This window comes from Psammomys obesus, unplaced genomic scaffold, assembly GCF_907164565.1.
Source record: "Psammomys obesus unplaced genomic scaffold, mPsaObe1.curated_primary_1811, whole genome shotgun sequence".
In the NCBI taxonomy this organism is placed as follows: domain Eukaryota; kingdom Metazoa; phylum Chordata; class Mammalia; order Rodentia; family Muridae; genus Psammomys; species Psammomys obesus.
The window spans coordinates 737986-755377 of record NW_026594263.1 but is presented as its reverse complement, the minus strand read 5'-3'; the positions used below and the strand labels follow the sequence as shown (position 1 = coordinate 755377).

Below are 17392 nucleotides of genomic sequence, written 5' to 3'. Positions count from 1 at the left end.
AATTTCAAGGCCAGCACCCCAGTAAGACGCTATCTCAAAATAAAAGGTGAAAAGTGAGCCAGAGATACATTGTTCAGTGGTCGAGTAATGAGGTGTGATTCCTGTTGGTATAATGTTCTTGTGGAATGTATACAATTTACCCTTGTTCGTTCAAATACTGGTTTCTCTACCCCACCATCTGGTTTCAATCCGGACATTGCATTGTACCTGTCTCAAGTTTGTGTAAACATGTCACCATTTGTTCTCTCTATTGTCAATAAAACAACCAGCCACAATGCTGAGCAATGGAGAGAATAGGGTGGGACATCCTGGTCTGAAGGGGAGGAGAAGAGAGAGTGAGAGGATTGGGCAGGAGAGATCGGCAGGAGAGGACTTGGAACCATGTGGAGAGATGAAACTGGACCTAAGATATGACTAAAAGCAAGTGTAATGTGAGCAATCTGAATGGGAGGAAACTATGCAGGCTTAGGAGGTTTAGGATGGAGTAACTATTCCCCAGCATTGTGCTCTAGGTTAATCAAATAAATCCTAGTCTCTGTGTGGTGATTTGAGTATACAGCTGGCTTACGAATAAGCACTGCTTAACTAAAAGATAAATCAATAGTAAATATTAATAACCCACAACAGATGCTCCAGATACAATCCTAGTACACGCATGCAAAAATCTCAATGTGACTAAAATGAAAGTGAAAATCACAGTGAGATGACACTTCACTCTAGTTAGAATGACAAAATGACAAAAAAAAAAAAACAATTACTGGTATATAGATGTGGAGAAAAGAAAGCCTTTACAAACTGTTGTTGTGAATGCAAATTAATATTTCCATTATGGGGAAAATGTATGGCGTTTCCTCAAAAAAAAAATTTAAACACAGAATTACCTAGAATCAAACACAGAATTATCTAGACATCCCAAAGTTGAGTATATAGCCAAAGGAAATGATATCACTAAAAAAGAGGAGACACCTGCACTTCCATGTTTATCGCAGTACTAGTCACAATAGCTAAAACTTACATTCAACTTAAATGCCCAACAGGTAAATTGGGAAGTGATTAAGAGAAGCAATCATTAGTAGAAGTTAGGCAACAGGTATTAGTTATAAGGAATAATGTCTAGTATTCTATCATACAATAAGGCATCTATGGTGAACAATAAAGTACTGTAAACTTCTAAATATGTAGACTTAAAAATGTTTTTATTGCAAATAAAAGATAAATGTAGTGATAGGCATGGTGATCCTCCCCAGTGTTGGAACAGAGGCTGAGGATGTATGTGCACACACAGAAAAAGAAATGAAGGATGCAGCTTGGCGGTACATGTCTAGTGTGCCCTTAAAGGACCTGCGTTTGATGCCAACATGAAAAAAAAAAAAAAGTATAGGAAGTCAACATGCTAGCCATCTCCATTTGGTTAACATAGCCTGTGTAAATGTAGATTCATCTACAACAGGCATGTCCTCTAAAAGTTGAATATTGGGCCTCCGAAAAGGCTCAGTTGTCGGTGAAGGTCTGAGAATTTGAGTTCGAGCCCCAGCCCCATAAGATGCAGTGGAAGGTGAGAACCTACTACTGCAAATTGTGTGTTGATCTTCATACACACAGACACACAATAAATAAATGCAATACTAAAAACTATTTTGAAAAATCCACATGACTTAGAGACAAGGATGATGGGTAAGTGGGCAAAGTGCTTGCTGTGCAATTATGAGCTTGGTAGCGCGAGTTTGTAACCCCAATCACAGTGACAACCTGACTTCAGTGTTTGGCCTTCAGTAGTAAGTGGTGTGCAGCCAGTGTACCTTCAAGCGTACAAATGCGCAAAACTGCATATTACTTTATGCACTTTCTACAACTTAATCATTCCCTGATTGTCAGCAAGGAAATTCAGTTTCTCCTTTTAGAAAGTCTCCCTGCATGCTTGAAGGCTTGGTAGGCAGTTTGCCAATTGCATTCTAGAAAGTTCCGGGTACTTCCATACACTTTCGAAGCAGCTAGTGGGAATCATCTCCTTTACCTCCAGTCTGCTATCTTCCCAGATGGCAAAACGTAGCCCTTCGAACTTGAAATACTTGTCTTATCCTGCCTGTTAGTCAGGCAGCCTAAGTGAGACTCTAGAAATCCCAGGCACGCTTTCCTTCTTCTGGCCACATTCCCGCCCCTCCCCACACACCGCCATCCCCCCTCCCCTCGCGCTTTTCCCGCTCGGCCTGCCTGGCCTATGGCAAACGCCAAGAATTAATTAGGGGCGGGGATGGAGGAGCGTCTGTCAGGGGATCGCCATATTTCTGTACGGCCCTGGGGCAGCCCTGGCAGTCAGTGGGTCAGGAGAGGTGCTGACAAGGCGGGGCGGACCCTGGGTTCCTCCGGCTTCCCCCCTCCCGCTGGGGACAGGTGGCCGCACTGCGCCCCGCCTCCGCCAGCTGCGAGTGGGAACCAGGGTGAGCCAGTCCAGGACGGCCACCGCCCGCTGCGAGTCCGTGGACGGCACGGCTTTAGTGCAGGAACAGCCGGCCGAGGGGTCCGGCAGCTACGAGGGACTATCCTGGCGGCCAAAAAAATGCTCCTGTACCGAGGGTCCCCCGCGGGCCCTGGGGCGCCGAGTGTCGGACTGGCCAGGGCGGCCAGCGTCCCGCAGGCCTCCGGGATCCGCCTGAGCACGGTGGGTCCGGGGCGTTGGGGGGGACAGAGCGGCCCGAGGGGACGGACTGTCGTGCTAGCAAGCACTGGTCCCTGGGCTGCGGGGGGCGAGCAGGGGATGGGGTGGGGGGCTGGGGGGACGAGGCCTCACATGGAACTGGACCTTCTCTCACCCCCAGATGAGCCCCCGCTACCTCCAGAGCAACTCCAGCAGCCACACGCGACCCTTCAGTGCCATCGCGGAGCTGCTAGGTGAGTGACGAGGGCGGGCTGGGCAGAGGGGTTTGCAAAGCCCTGGGCAGCGGTGCCAGCGTGGTGCGGTGGACCCGAGAGGAATGTACGAGGCGTGTGGGGCGGGTCCTCCCGGGGCGGGCTCGGGGGCCTCAGCCATGGTGTTCTCTGACGGGCGGGGGTGTGGGGGGGCATGGAGCGGGAAGACGACCCTAGATCCCACCGGGAAAACCCAGGAACCGAGCTGCATACGAAGAGTTTGGATAGGGTTCCCGCGCCCCTGTTGTTCTGTCTGGTTCGTGATGTTCCAGTCACTTTAGGATTCTTAGTTAATAATCAAAAAGCAATGCATAAAAACATCGGGCCCGAGGCGACTGGGTTTGACAACGGCTGGCGGCCGACAGAGGGCCCCAGGCTGGCAAAGGAACAGTGCAGAGGACCATGTAGAGTTGTCGGAAAGATCTGGAAAAGACTTCTTTAACTTTAGAGACGAAGTCTAGGAATGATGGGACGTCTCTTAAGAGATGATGACACGAGTGCATTTGGCTCCTTGCGACTGCAGAGAGGGCTAGGTCCATAGTCCGCGAGCGCCCTCACACCGCTGGAATGAATAGGGAGGACTTGAGGACTTAACCTCTGGGCGCAGGGGTGCTCACTTACAAAAATATTTTCAGTTGATTCCTTGAAGGTGATTCCTACAGCTTCTGCAGTAATGTATTATCCGGAAAGCAAAGATGAAAAGCAGTTCTGTACAAAACGCAGCAGCACACAGTCCAATTATTTCAAAACTGAGAGAAGGGAAACAAATTTTGGAGCTAGTTAGCACAGACAAAATCTTGAAAATGGTTTTAGAGCTACGTGGGTATGTAGGCCATCCATCGCTGTGGCCATGCCAGGAGACTTGTTTTTGTAAAGATGTTGGTGAGCTATGGGAAAAGTCAGAGACTTATTTGGAAGGTAATGGAGAATTCTGATGATTGGTTTGGCTGTAACCCAAAATGCCATAGAATAGGTTGCATTATAGAAAGTTCAAGAGAAATGTGCGGCAGTGATGATACAGTTTGAATTTCCAGATGGATGGCGAATCTATCTTCAAGGTTTTTCACTGTATCTACATTGAGCCTTTGAATAAAGGAATGAGATCTCTGTGCCTGAAGCTTATGTTAAAAGAACAAAAGAGGAAATGTAACAATATAGTAGATAGAAGACAAAAAAAAAGTATTGTGGAAAAGTCTTCTATTTTTTTACAGTTGCTTACTGCTATACGTGTGTTGTTCGTTTTGCACTTTATAGGTGCTTTAGTAAATTTTCAATCTGTAATTTGAAATATATGATTTGTCTTTTCCCTACTTTCTTTTTATTGGTGTTAGAACTTGAACCTGGAGCTTCATGAATTCTAAACAAGTGATCTGACACTGAGCTACATCAATTACTTTATATGATTTTCTTTTCTTTTTGGTTTTTGAGACAGGATCTCACTATGTAGCCCAGCTGGCCTGAAATTTGCTGTGTAGCTCAGGCTAGCTATTAGCACACAGAGATCTGCCTGTGTCTGCCTCCCAATGATAAGATTACAGGCATATGTTACTAAACTCAGCTCACTATGATTTTTAAGCATTAAATTTAAAAAATAGACCTGACTGGCCTAAGATGGCCATCCTGAAAGGGAATATATGTATATTATATACATATACATACATACATATGTGTATAAAAAGACGGATTTTCTTTTAAAAACCAAGTCGCAAATATTAGTAGGGCAAAAGAACATTGGAGTGTTTACTGGTAACCCAAAATTTTCATTTTGGCTTTTCCTTCAACTGTTTTCTCTACCTCCTCATTGATTTTTAGGGAATCACGCATTTGATAAACATTTATTAACCGTCCACTTTGGACAAGGTCACTGAGATAGGGAGAAAATGGATATAATCCAGATCCCTTTTATTAAAATATGTGAGAAAAATGTAAAAAGGTTTACAGTTTCTGTTACAACCAAGTAGAAAATGATATATAAAAACTGTTGTACACAAGCGCTGTAGAAGTACAGACAGGAACAGAAGCGTCACAAAGGATTTGTGGAGGTAGGGGGCATTTGAGAAGAGATTTGAGGGGTTGGGACATGTGGATACAGTGAATGGAAGTATATTCTTCCACTCACAAGGAACAAATCGGTGAGCAAAAATATGAAGACTATCTTCTAGGTCCTTGAATTTAATTGGAGCACTGAGTTCACAAATAGGAAACTATACAACTTTTAAAAAGTTGAAAAAGAGCTTTCAAAAATATCTTTGTAGCTTTATCCTTGAAAATGAGTAGGATTTTTTTTTTCTTTCCAAGATGAGTAAACAGAAGTTTGGAAAAATAACTGTACTTTTCTAAGGTTACATGTCTGGTAGGTAGCAGGTTCGGTCACAAACACAGGTCATTTTACTTCAAATTCCAAGTAGGAAATGAGGTTAGAAAGGTGAACTGGAAACCAGGATGTGACTGGGAGGCTTGGCATTTGACCTGGTAGCCTGATAAGATGTCGTGATTAGATCTATGCTTTAGGATAGTTGATCTTAGGGGAGTGTAGTTGGAGACGTGGATTTTAATGACTGGTTATGACGTGATTGCGATAATACAGATGAGAGGGAATAATGAGACTAGAATAAGCAAGATGTAATAGAACCCGGGCGGCTTATAGAGCAGAAAGATGCATTAAAAATGATTTTTTTCAAAAGGTTTTATTTATTTTTTAGGTGTATGAGTGCTTTACCATGTATTTAAGCATACCACATGCAATGAGTGTGGTGCCCAGAGGCTAGAGAAGGTGTCAGACCCCTTAGATCTGGAGTTATAGACAATTGTGAGCCACCATGTGGGTATTGGGAACCAAGCCCAGAGCCTCTGCAAAAGCAGCAATTGATTTTAACCACTGAGCTATCTCTTCAGTCCCATAAAAACAACTTTTTAAATAGGAATCAAACTCACAGTTTCACACAAACCAGGAATGTATTTCACTGAGCTAAAACTCCAGTCCCTAAAGTGGGTTTTGAGAGCCATACTGGCCATATAGAAACTATGTGTTTGTTTGCGTGTGTGTGTGTGTGTGTGTGTGTGTGTGTGTGTGTGTGTGTGTAAGAGTAGCCTTGTGACCAAAGATGATGATATTACTTTTATATTTTTACCTGCTTGTAAGTTGCCTTGTACTGCAACAGCCTGTCCATGGAAACCTTGCAAATAACCACGTACTGGAACAGGAATGGATAGGAGGCTTGCGAAATACTCTTTTAAAGCAGTCTTCCGTTCTTTATCTCTCTGAACAATTTGTTAAACATTCTCCCACCCCCCTGCCAGGTTCTGATGAGGCATGAGTCTTCAGTTACAGAACTCTTTTAGAGGACAAGGAATCATGTAGACTGGGTGAATGTGGAACAGCTTAGGAGTTAAGGGTTCTCATGTTCTTGCTAAAGTAACTCAGTAGCCAAAGGCAAGGTGGAGATAGAGCCCTCTTGCTAAGGGATGGCACAGATCAAGACAGGGGAGGTATATGAAATTGTGAAGCTAGACTAGACAGATTAAGATAAGGTAACTCTCTCAACCAGCTCCTAGTTAAAGAGTAAGGGTTCTCTTGTTATATCTGTTCATAGTCTATGTGGGCTGGGCTGGGGTAGAAGATAGATTCCCTGGGATATGATAGGATATGCTACATGTTGGCCAGTTCTTACAGGGCTCAACAGCAAGAGGTAGGATTGAAACTGCTTGCATTGTTAGTGCCTTGTAAGTTCATCCATTGAGGCTGATCAAGTTGCTATAATTTCATTTGTTCAGGGCTCCTGAACCATCACATAGAACCAGAAAGTAAGTGTAGAACTCTGCTTGCCAGTCCATGCCCACTGATCTCAATTTCTTCGTCAGACTCTGACCTCTCCTGGACCCCATACTTTCTGTACTTCATGAACCCTCAACTCATGTCTGACTGCTCCAGATAGCTACCATGTAACTCATGAGCTGCCTCTGTTCAGATTCTTTAGTCCACTCCTACAAAGCAAACAAAAACGACCTAGTAAAGGTTAGCCAAAACTTTCATTAGAGAGAAAAAAGAGGTGATTTTTGTCAGAAACCCATAAACTGATTTATTTCATGTCCCAGTGTATAAGTGTGTGCAGTTGGAGTCAGCATGTATTATGTGTTTGAATTCTGAATGTCCACAAAGTATTAGAAAAAAGTTCCTGATAGTCATCATTTTCCATGTAAAAATGATACCTAGCTGGTTGACAAGTTGTATTGGTCTCAATAGCTTTGGCTGTCTACCAGCAGGAATGATTGATAAGAGCTTGCATGCCAAGTAAAATTTCCTGAATGCTGACGGATATAAAAATGCTAGTTCCTTCTAATGATTAAGTGGGGGTGGGGAAACGTGCCTCTTACAGAATAAAGAACTGAATTTCTGTTAATGCCACCATTACTTACCAACATATTACTCCTGCTCAACTATAACCCCAGTACAACTGCCATATTTATGTGGGGCTTAGATCCTACTTGGACTTTACAGATCAACCATAGTAGATCTCAGAAACCCTTTCTAGAGCTGTCCTGATTTTTTCCCAGATTACTGCCAGTGTTAGGTTTATCAGTGACTTTTGGAACACTGTTGTAGCACAAGAAATTAATGTGGATCTCATTTTATTTGTCAGACGTTCCACACATCCAAGTGGATGTAACTGATACTGATAATTGTGTTGTAAAAAATGTATATTTTGATTGTAAGAGATGTTGATGATAGGAAAATTGCATGATTTGATCATGCGTATTGATGCAACTATATCATCAGGACCCCAAGTAGCTTTCTCAGCTCAGCTATATGCTATCAGAAAAGCAATAGAGGATGTCTTCAAGAGAAGGATATATAGAAGGGAAGGTCTCTGTATTGCTTTAAAAAAACTAGTAGAAATAGACATGATTTCAGTTCCTAGTTGTGTAAGACCATTTTGTGTCACTATAACAAAATATCCAAGGATGAATGCACTGTAAATAAGTTCATTTGGATCATGATTTTGGTGCATGGAAGGTCTAAATGGAATCATGGAAGCACCCCTGAAAGGACACCCTAGCTTCATCACAAGGCATCACAATGTCACAGAGAAGTCAAAACCCAGCTCAACATGTACAGAAGGAGCCAAACACACAGGTTGGCCTTGGATTAAAACAACCCATTTTAGTCTAGTCCTTTCAGATCTGGTAGTGTTGGTCCCTTCCATGGTAGTACACTCAGTTACCTAATTCCCTTGTACTAGGCCTTGTTCCTTAAAGGCACTGCCATCTCATCACCACACCAGAGATGGATCTTCTAGCACATAAGCCTTTAGGGGACAAACCATATGCAAACAGTAGCATACAACGCTTTGTATAAAATGTACTTCTAACAGGGCCAGTGAGCTCCAATGAAACTAGTAATCCACATATGTTGATGACCGTGTAAACTGGTGCCTATGACAATAGATGTGGCTTTTCAGATAGTGGCACTCTGGCATGGAGTTTAATATAGTTAAGTTTGATGTCTCTGGAGTCCATTTATAATTAGCCATTTGTGAAGATGTACTTTAGGAGCAACCACAGAAGTATCTATGCAATTTTATACTTTAATTCAGTTTTCCATTTCAAAGGGTAGACATTTAATACAGAGATAAGCAGCAGAACCACTCTCTCTGAACAGATTCTCTGCCATTCTTGGGATTTAAGCAGGCAATTAAATGTTTTAATTTTAACCTCTGACTCCTTGATGTCTTTATAACTATAAACATGGATTAAAAAAAACTGTGGGTTTTTATTTTTTTTTTTTTGCCACTTTTTCACTACATATCTCTGGCTGCCCTGTAACTTGCTATATAGACCAGTCTGTCCTCAAACTCACAGAAATCTAACTACCTCTGCTTCAGAGTGCTGAGATTAAAGGCATGTACCAACACACCAGTACCCATGTTCTTTAACAGAGGAGATGATACTAAAAAGCAGAATTTTTTCTCATTTATTTGTTTTATTCACTTTATATCCTTGTGGCCCTTTCCCACCTCCCCTCTCAGTCCCATCCTTTCTCCCTTATCCCCTCCCCTTTTCCCTTTCCGATCCACCACAGCTCATCAAGTTGCATCAGGACTGAACGTGTCTAGAATTTTTTTTTTTTACAAAGAAACTGTAATGTGCATAAGATACATCCATTTTTACCCAAACTGCTAGTTTAACTTTTTCACTCTGCCCACCTTTTACTATATGTGTTCATGAGCTGTAAAGTGTCTTGAGAGTCAAGGAATAGTAAAGCCAAACCAAAACAAAATGCTTTGCAAATAGCACATTTTCTATAGACCCTGACTTTTTTTTTGGGGGGGGGGGGGGGGGGGGGAGAAAGTCAGACTGCAGGATCATCCATTATATAAAAACTGGAAATCGGCTTTGTGGCTCCATCTGCCATCATGTCCATAGTTCTCAGTAACTCAGTAAGGGCACCATCATTAGTGACTCCTTGCTTATTTTTTGGGACACGCATAGGAAGGAGTTAAAGACAGAGTTAAATTTCTTGTTACTGAACTGGAGATTTTTGATAGATTATTGGAAGGGGAGGCTCTAATGTCGCAGATTTATACCTTTTGCAGATAACGCTGTAGATCCAGATGTATCTGCCAGGACAGTCTTTATAGATGTTGAAGAAGTCAAGAATAAATCTTGTTTGACCTTTACTGATGACGGATGTGGCATGACACCTCACAAACTCCATCGAATGCTCAGGTAAAAATATCTTCATTCTATTTTCTTATCTGAACTAAACAAACTTTATTTAAGACCCAATAACTTTCTATAAGATTTTAACTTACCTCTGTTTACCCTACAAACATTTATTAAGCATATCTTAATGTCAAGATATCAATTGTGAAGGAGAAAATATTTCTGCCTTCAGGGAACACAGAATCTAGCTGGCATTAAGATGATTAAAGCAAGTAACCATAATAAAATACAATAAGCATAATAATAGGAAAACATGAGCTACATGGGGAAAGTCCACAGAGGAACCCAACCTGACCTCAAGAGGTCTGTAAAATTCTCCTAGTTAAAATACTGTTCAAATAGAGATGTAAAGGGTGAGTCAAATTTAATAAAGTAAGAAAGGGTAATGGGTAAGGAATGACAGTTAAAGAAAAGAAAAAGGTCTAAGTAAAAACTGAAATTTCTCTACTTATCTGAAACCTTCTTCAGTTCATAACTCATCTAACCTCATTCTTTTTTATTTTTTCTAATTTATTACAATTTATTCACTTTGTATTCCAGCTGTCGCCTCCTCCCTCTTCCCTTCCCAGTTCTACCTGCCTTCCCTCTTTTTCCATACCCCTCCCCTAGTCCACTGATAGGGAAGGTCCTCCTCCCCTTCTGACCCTAGCCTATCAGGTCTCATCAGGACTGGCTGCATTGTCTTCCTCTGTGGCCTGGTAAGGTTGTCCTCCCCCCTCAGGGGAAGGTAATCAGAGAGCGAGACACTGACCTAAACTCATTCTAAAGTCATGAGTGCTAGAGTTGAGATGACTAATAAGTTAGAACTGTGAAACCCCTTGAATGATAAATAGAAGGAATCCACATACATAATCTTAGAAGGTTTTACAATAGAACTGCAGAGTTAAGCATGGTATTTTGTAGCTGTTGAAGCTGAAGATAAATTCATATTGCCAAGCCTAGTTCATTTAGTTATTTTTAAACATTTGTGTTTCAGAATTTTTATGTTTTATTGTCTTCCCATATCACTTGGTGCAAGATGAGTGTTTCTTCAACTCTTTCTTTCTTTATTTTTTCCTTTTCAGCAGATGTGGTTGTTAACTCTCCATGTGCTTCCTGAACTAGAGCATGTAAAATGTGGGTAACAATGGAGCAGGGCTGAGGCAGAGGGAAGGGGCTCAGAATCCTAAAAGTGGAAAACAAGTCCATTGTGTTGTAGTTTTATTTGAAAGTTTTATGAGTTTGTAGCTGTTTACAGGGAAATTCCTTTGATCCTTCAAAGAAGCAATAACAAAATTCGGTCAAAGTAAGTAGTTCAGTTTTTCTACTCGGCAATCAGTATATCTTTTACTTTAGTCCCTCTTAAAAAATACTTTGTTTTATGTGTGGGGGTGTTTTGCCTACATGTAATATCTCAGATTCCCTGGAGTTGGACTTAAAAACAGCTGTGAGGTTCCGAACGGGTATTGGGAATTGAACTCAGGTCCTTTGGAAGAACAACCAGTGCTTTTAATCAGTGAGCTCCAGTCCTTATTCTCTTAGCCTCTTGTAAATTAAGAGAATATTTTTGAGTGCCAGGTATGGTAGTACATGGCTGTAATCCCAACAACTTGGGAGAAAAAGCTAAGAAGATTGAGAGTTGTAGGCTTCTCTCGGCTATGAGGCTCTACCAAAACAAGCAGAACAAACAAAATACTTGAGGGAAACCTCTAGAAATGAGACAGAATATATCCAGTATGGGGTGAATGAAGAGACTTGGTTTGATTCTCTAATCCACAATCTCCATTTTATTACCTAAAATACATAGTACATACTCAAAGGAAGACAACTTAGATAGGCTGGAACTATAATTTTCATGTCTAATTCTGCATTACTCTATTTTCCCTAAAATTGCTGGTCACTTGACAACCTGTTTTTGCACGTGTTTATGTGTATGTACATGTTTGTGTATCTATGTATGCATGTCCATGTGTGGAAGCCAGAGATTGATTTCAGATGTCTTCCTCAATTCCTCTCCACCTTTTATTCCTGAGAGGGTTTCTCACTGAGCCTGGAATTTACCTTCAGCTAGACTAGCTTGCCAGGCATCCCCAGATATCCTTCTGGTTCCAAGTCCCCAGTAATGTGATTACAGGCATGGTCTGCCAAGTGCAGGTTTTTATGTGAGTACTGGAAACCTAAACTCAGGTCCTCTTGCTTACACATCGAACAATTTACTCACTGAACTATCGCCATAGCTCCTATTGATCACTTTTCTCACTTTCTCTCACAACGCTTTATCTCAGTTACATGGGCATTGCACAGTAGGCCTAGCAAATTTAAACACTTTCCTTTTTTTCTGTGCAATTATCTCTTTGACAGTTGATACAGTTATAAAAAAGAAAGAAAGAGGGAAATGATTTAAAAATAATTGCAGGAGCTCGAGAGATATCTCAGTGTTTAGGAGCAGTGGTTGTTCTTCAGGTGTGGGTTGAATTCTTAGCACCCACATGGTGGCTCACAACAGTCTGTCACTCCAATTTCAGAGAATCTGACATTTTCTTCTGGCTTCTGTGGACACTGCGTGCATTTGATGCACAGACATACACATGGGGAAAACACCTATTTACATAAAATATAAAGAAATAAAATCTTTTTTAGTTTAGGAATAATCACAAGTTTTGTTTCAAATTCATTCAGTAAGTACTGAATGAAAACTTTATTTCAAATGCAGTGGTAAGCTAGACAGACATGATTTTTTGTTGTTGTTGTTGTTGTTTGTTTGTTTTTTTTTTTCATCATGTGTGTACTGGGGATTGAACCCAAGCCATCAAGCTTGGTGAAAGTACCTTTGCCTACTGAGACATTTTGATGGTTCACAAAATGACACTTAGGCAAAATATGAAGATCAATAACATCCATTCAAAATTTATTCTTTCTCAAGGGAGCCAAACATATTTCTTACTGTTTTTCCCAGAGCACTTGCTCTTTAGATTCATAACTTACAAAACTGTGTTGAGTACTTAATGTACTATACATACTGGATTTTACTTGTGATTTTTATCTCGGAATAAACTTGAATCAGCTAAAAGATAACATTTATTTAAAAGGGATCATTTAGTCCAGTCCTGACATCCAACCCAAGACCACACTTCCTACAATTGTTTTTCTAACAGTGCCTTGCACCCAACCAGCTGATACTGTTCTAACTGGTCTATATAGCCCTAGCCTACTACAATTTTTGGGTAAAAAACACTCTAAACTTTAGAGGTAGTTTTGAAAATTATTATTGTGTAAATTATTTTTTCTATTTTTCGTTTTATGGCATATTTCTTTTGTATTTGGAAAAAAATAATAGAACCCATTGTGCAAAGTATGCAAAATTATCAGCCTATAGTTGCTCTTTTTGACCTCTAGCATTTATTGGTATCCTGTGCCTGTTTTTGTGACCCATTATGCTACTCTTCCTGTTTTCAGATTAATAAACTAGGGTGTGTAACTGAAGGGGCAGTTTTTTTTTGTTTGTTTGTTTGTTTTTTTTTGGTTTTTTTTTTTTTTGTAAACACAGAATTCCCATGAAAGTTAAACCACAAAAGAAAAGTCTAGGATGAATAGGTAGTTCCTCTGAGTAAGAGCACACTTGCCTACCATGTGCAAGCCCTGGGTTTAACCCCCAGCTCCTGAAGGGAAAGAAAAAAACTGAATCAAAGAAAACCTTTCTTATCAGTGTCTTTAAGGGCTACTGTCCTTTTTGGCTTCTTGAATAGTATGGGAATCTGGATATGTATATATCCTATTTGGCGGCCTTTCCTGGCATGGTGGAAAGCCTATTTGAAAGATCAAGGATTAAAAGCACAGAGCTGCAGACCGAAGGCCCTTGCTGCCTCTGCTCAGAGTTGTATACCGTCATAGGTCTGTTCCAAAACAGCAGCTGGAGAGTAACCATAGGCTTGTCAGTTTTTCGGCCACTTATGCTTCATATTGTATCACCATTATAGTTGGACACAGAAATGCAAATGCTTGCTCATGTATTTCCCTAGATTTTGCTAAAGTTTCTTTCATTGGTCAGCATCCCAATTTAAATTTATCTTTCCAGAGTCTAGATTCCTGACATATTAAGGGTATTCAAGAGGAAGTTGCTATGTTCTTATATTCCATCAAAAATGTCATTCTCCAAATCCCTTGGCTTATAAACAATGTTATTTGTTACAAGAGAGGATAGAATGAGATTGACTTGGTGAAGATAAACCATCTAAGCTAAGATGGCTCTGTTGAAATTATTTTAACTGTATGAAGCTATATAAACTTTACTTACATTAAGTATGGTGAGCGCTTTTGTGTTAGGTATTCATAGTTAAATAGAATACTTACCATGGGAACTTTGGTGAAAATAAAAGAACACATGGAAGAGTTAATGATAGAAGGAGAAAATCTAGAGCTGCCCTTTCTTCTTGCTTTTATTCTTTTCCATCCTGGTTTTGACCCTGCCCTATTACTTACCTTTTCAACTTTTATCATTATCTGATCTCCTTAAAGTAAGTAATACAATGAGAATTTCTGCACATGAAACAGAAAGTGGTTGACAGACAGTAGAAGAAACTAGAAAATAAGAGATTGACAATTTGCCTGTTGTGCGACTTTCCCATGACTGTTTAATTTAAAGTTTTCTTGTGCTATTAGGAAAAAAAAATTAAATACAAATGGCAGTACAAATTCATTTTGTGTGGCAGGTAAAAGGCCTGTTTATGAAGAAGAGCCCTCAATTTTAGAGGTATCATTAGGTTTGGAGTACAGAGAAGGAACAGTACATGACAATTCTCAAAATAAGTTGTAGAGTCAGTTTAAAAGTAAAGATTGAATATTACTTTATAATATTACTTTATAATTAACATATTTTACAGAGACTGCAACTTTATCTTCCTAATGACCTTGTTTTTTGTTTTGTTTTGTTTTGTTTTTTCCTTCAGCCAGCTCTTCTACAAGAAGAATGAAAATATCAGAACCATACCAATTTATATGCCTTACTTCCTGGTATCATTAAAGCCCAAACATAACAGTTACTTAGGGTTCTTCTCTTTTCAGAGGACCACTTCCCTGAAAATTGTTTTCCTCTCCTATTAGATTTATTTGTAAGATGCACATAGACCTAGAGAACAGCCGTACATGATTACATAACATTATAGAACAACATTTGAAAGCCAGTCCCCTTTATTGGGTAGTAAACACAAAACCCCAGCCTTCTGGAAATGCAAAACAGGTAGCTGAACCGTCTTCCCACTGGAAGGAGTAAGGCCTGAATCAGCCTGCTCAGTTGTGCTATGTGGAGACAGTTTCTCTTTCACTGATATTATAGAAGCAGTTAATCTGTAATACATGAAATCTGTCAACTATCAGTTATGAGGGCAAGAATCATATCAATTTTATTAACATTTGTGTCTCCAGTGCATAGAATAATGCATAACTCATAGGGATTCAACAAAAATTAAACTAATGACTGTACATCTTTGTGAAATTCGGCAATCTGAAGACATGCAATCCTCAAAAATTAGTGTTATTTATGGTGGCACAAGATACAAGAGGAAGATCATTTTGTAGACTTCACATGTCTAAATCTTCTTAGATTCTGTTATTTGAATGTATATCTGAGTATCTAAATGGAAAGTATAGGAAAGGGAAGGATTCTGACTCGCAGAGTAAGCTGATGACAAGGGGCTGCAGAGTTTACTGAGGTGACTCAGTAAGAGGCCTTTAATAGAACAAGGGAGTTTATACTGCAGCTGTTTGCAGATATTCACAAGCAGAACTACCTATTTTTATCCTTTGGCCACTTTCCAGTGAGCTGTCCCAACAGATGGAAGAGAGGCCTAAAATTGAGAGGGCTATCCTTTGTGTGGGGAGTTGGAATTGTCAAGGTAAATGATCTCTTTTAGTTTTTTAAGGGTGATGGAACCAGATGAGAAGGTGCTTAGTCCAAGTACCTCACTTAGTACTGCGCTTTTATGACCCTCTCCAGGTAGCTACTCCTTTCATATAGCCCCAGCTATTAGCAGTCAGGTTTGATTTATCTAAACAGGAAAGGCAGCTGCACAAGGCCTACCCTGGCTGGCTCCTACTGTTATGTTAGCCAGTAGGAGCACTGAATTTACAAAGTGTGACTCTGGCATATAGAACTATTTAATATTTAAGTACAAACAAGCCATACTGGAAAATTTGTCTCATAGCTCAATCATAATTTCCTTTATATTTCTTGGCAGTACCAAAAAGAGTGAAAAAAAACAACTTGTTGCTATTCTGCATGTGTAAGCCAAGCATTCTCTCTTTTAACTATTTTAAGATGTATTTTACCTTTCTCACTTCTTTTTTCTTCTGTAATTTCAGCTTTGGCTTTACAGATAAAGTAATAAAGAAGAGCCAGTGTCCCATTGGGGTCTTTGGTAATGGCTTCAAGTCGGGTTCCATGCGGCTAGGAAAGGATGCTCTTGTCTTCACCAAGAATGGGAGTACTCTCACTGTTGGACTTCTGTCCCAGTCCTACCTGGAATGTATTCAGGCCCAGGCAGTTATTGTACCAATTGTCCCTTTCAGCCAGCAAAGCAATATCCTTCCTAGAAACGGAGAGTAATTGATTAAATATTGGTTTGACTACTTTGGTAGAACCTCTTCTTCAGTCCAAATCCAGCTGTTACTTGATATTTCATATTTCAAATAAGCTTTTATGTTTAAAGATGTATTCAAATGTCTCAAACACATATGAGATATCCCTCTACTAAACATTTTTTTAAACTAATGGACCATTAGCAGAAGTTGAAATGCCCCCTCCCCCCCGGGCTTAAATTCTCGTTGTTAAAGCTTGATTTATAGAAGTATCTTTTTGCTAGCCATTGTTCCATGGTAGTTTTCAGGGCCCCTGAAAACAGCGCATTTGTGTTTGTGCTCTTAGAAATATCCTGTTTACCAGCTTATCTGCTAACAGAATGGTTCATTTGTATATACCTGGATGGACTCCCATTTCTGGTGGGAGAAATCTAGTGGGAAAAATGAACTTACTGCTTCCAGATTGTTGAACATTTTGACCTTTGACTTTTTTAAAAATGAAGTACTTTCTTTGTACATTACATCTTTGCAACTATATTCTGCAAGTATAACTGATTTTTTATGTTTGAATAAAAGCCTTTTTCCACTTTCTACTTACTTTATTTTTGTAGCAATAATACCCATCATTTGTATGTAGATGTGTCTACGTGTAACCCCAAAGATATTCTCTTTATCAGTTTTTGTTCATTTACATAACTGTTTAATAGTATGTCTCATTATCACATTCTCATGTATATAATGTGTTTGGATTATATTTACTCCACCCTCTCCTGGTCCCTCCCACTGATCCTCTTCCTCTCTCAGCTAGTTCTTTTTTTTTTCATGGCCTTTTTTTGTGACCCAGTGAGTTTCACTCTGACTCTTACTTCTTGCTATCATCCTAAGATGATAAGTCATTTTCTTTGACTGATTTTTTTTTTTTTTACAAAAAATGATTGTTACCGAAGATTCTTTGCCAAGCCTAGAAGCCATCTTGAACTATTCAATTTTCAACAGTGAAAAAGACCTGCTGTCTCAGTTCGATGCTATCCCAGGCAAAAAAGGCACTCGTGTCCTCATTTGGAATATCCGGAGGTATAGTATTACAAGGGTGTTAAGTTCTAATAAGCCACCGTAGTATGATAAAGTACATTTTAATATTCCTTTCTAGAGTAGATTGGATAAATACTGAGACTTTTTTTTATCTTTTTGTCATTCATGTCTGTAACTT

The 17392-nt window shown here is 39.9% G+C and overlaps 1 protein-coding gene across 2 annotated transcripts in view; it reads left to right on the top strand.

Annotated features, from left to right (window-relative positions):
- Positions 1-2312: 2312 nt before the first annotated feature.
- Morc4 (MORC family CW-type zinc finger 4) overlaps positions 2313-17392 on the top strand; it is a 58034-nt gene continuing 42954 nt past the window's right edge. Inside the window, exons 1-5 of one of the 2 annotated variants that reach the window (XM_055618366.1) lie at positions 2313-2659; positions 2817-2889; positions 9501-9633; positions 15967-16184; positions 17109-17256. In XM_055618366.1, the coding sequence (XP_055474341.1) occupies positions 2558-2659; positions 2817-2889; positions 9501-9633; positions 15967-16184; positions 17109-17256 (674 nt within the window). In that variant the 5' untranslated portion in view covers positions 2313-2557. The remainder of the gene's footprint in view (positions 2660-2816; positions 2890-9500; positions 9634-15966; positions 16185-17108; positions 17257-17392) is intronic. The other variant, XM_055618365.1, reaches the window with a different exon arrangement.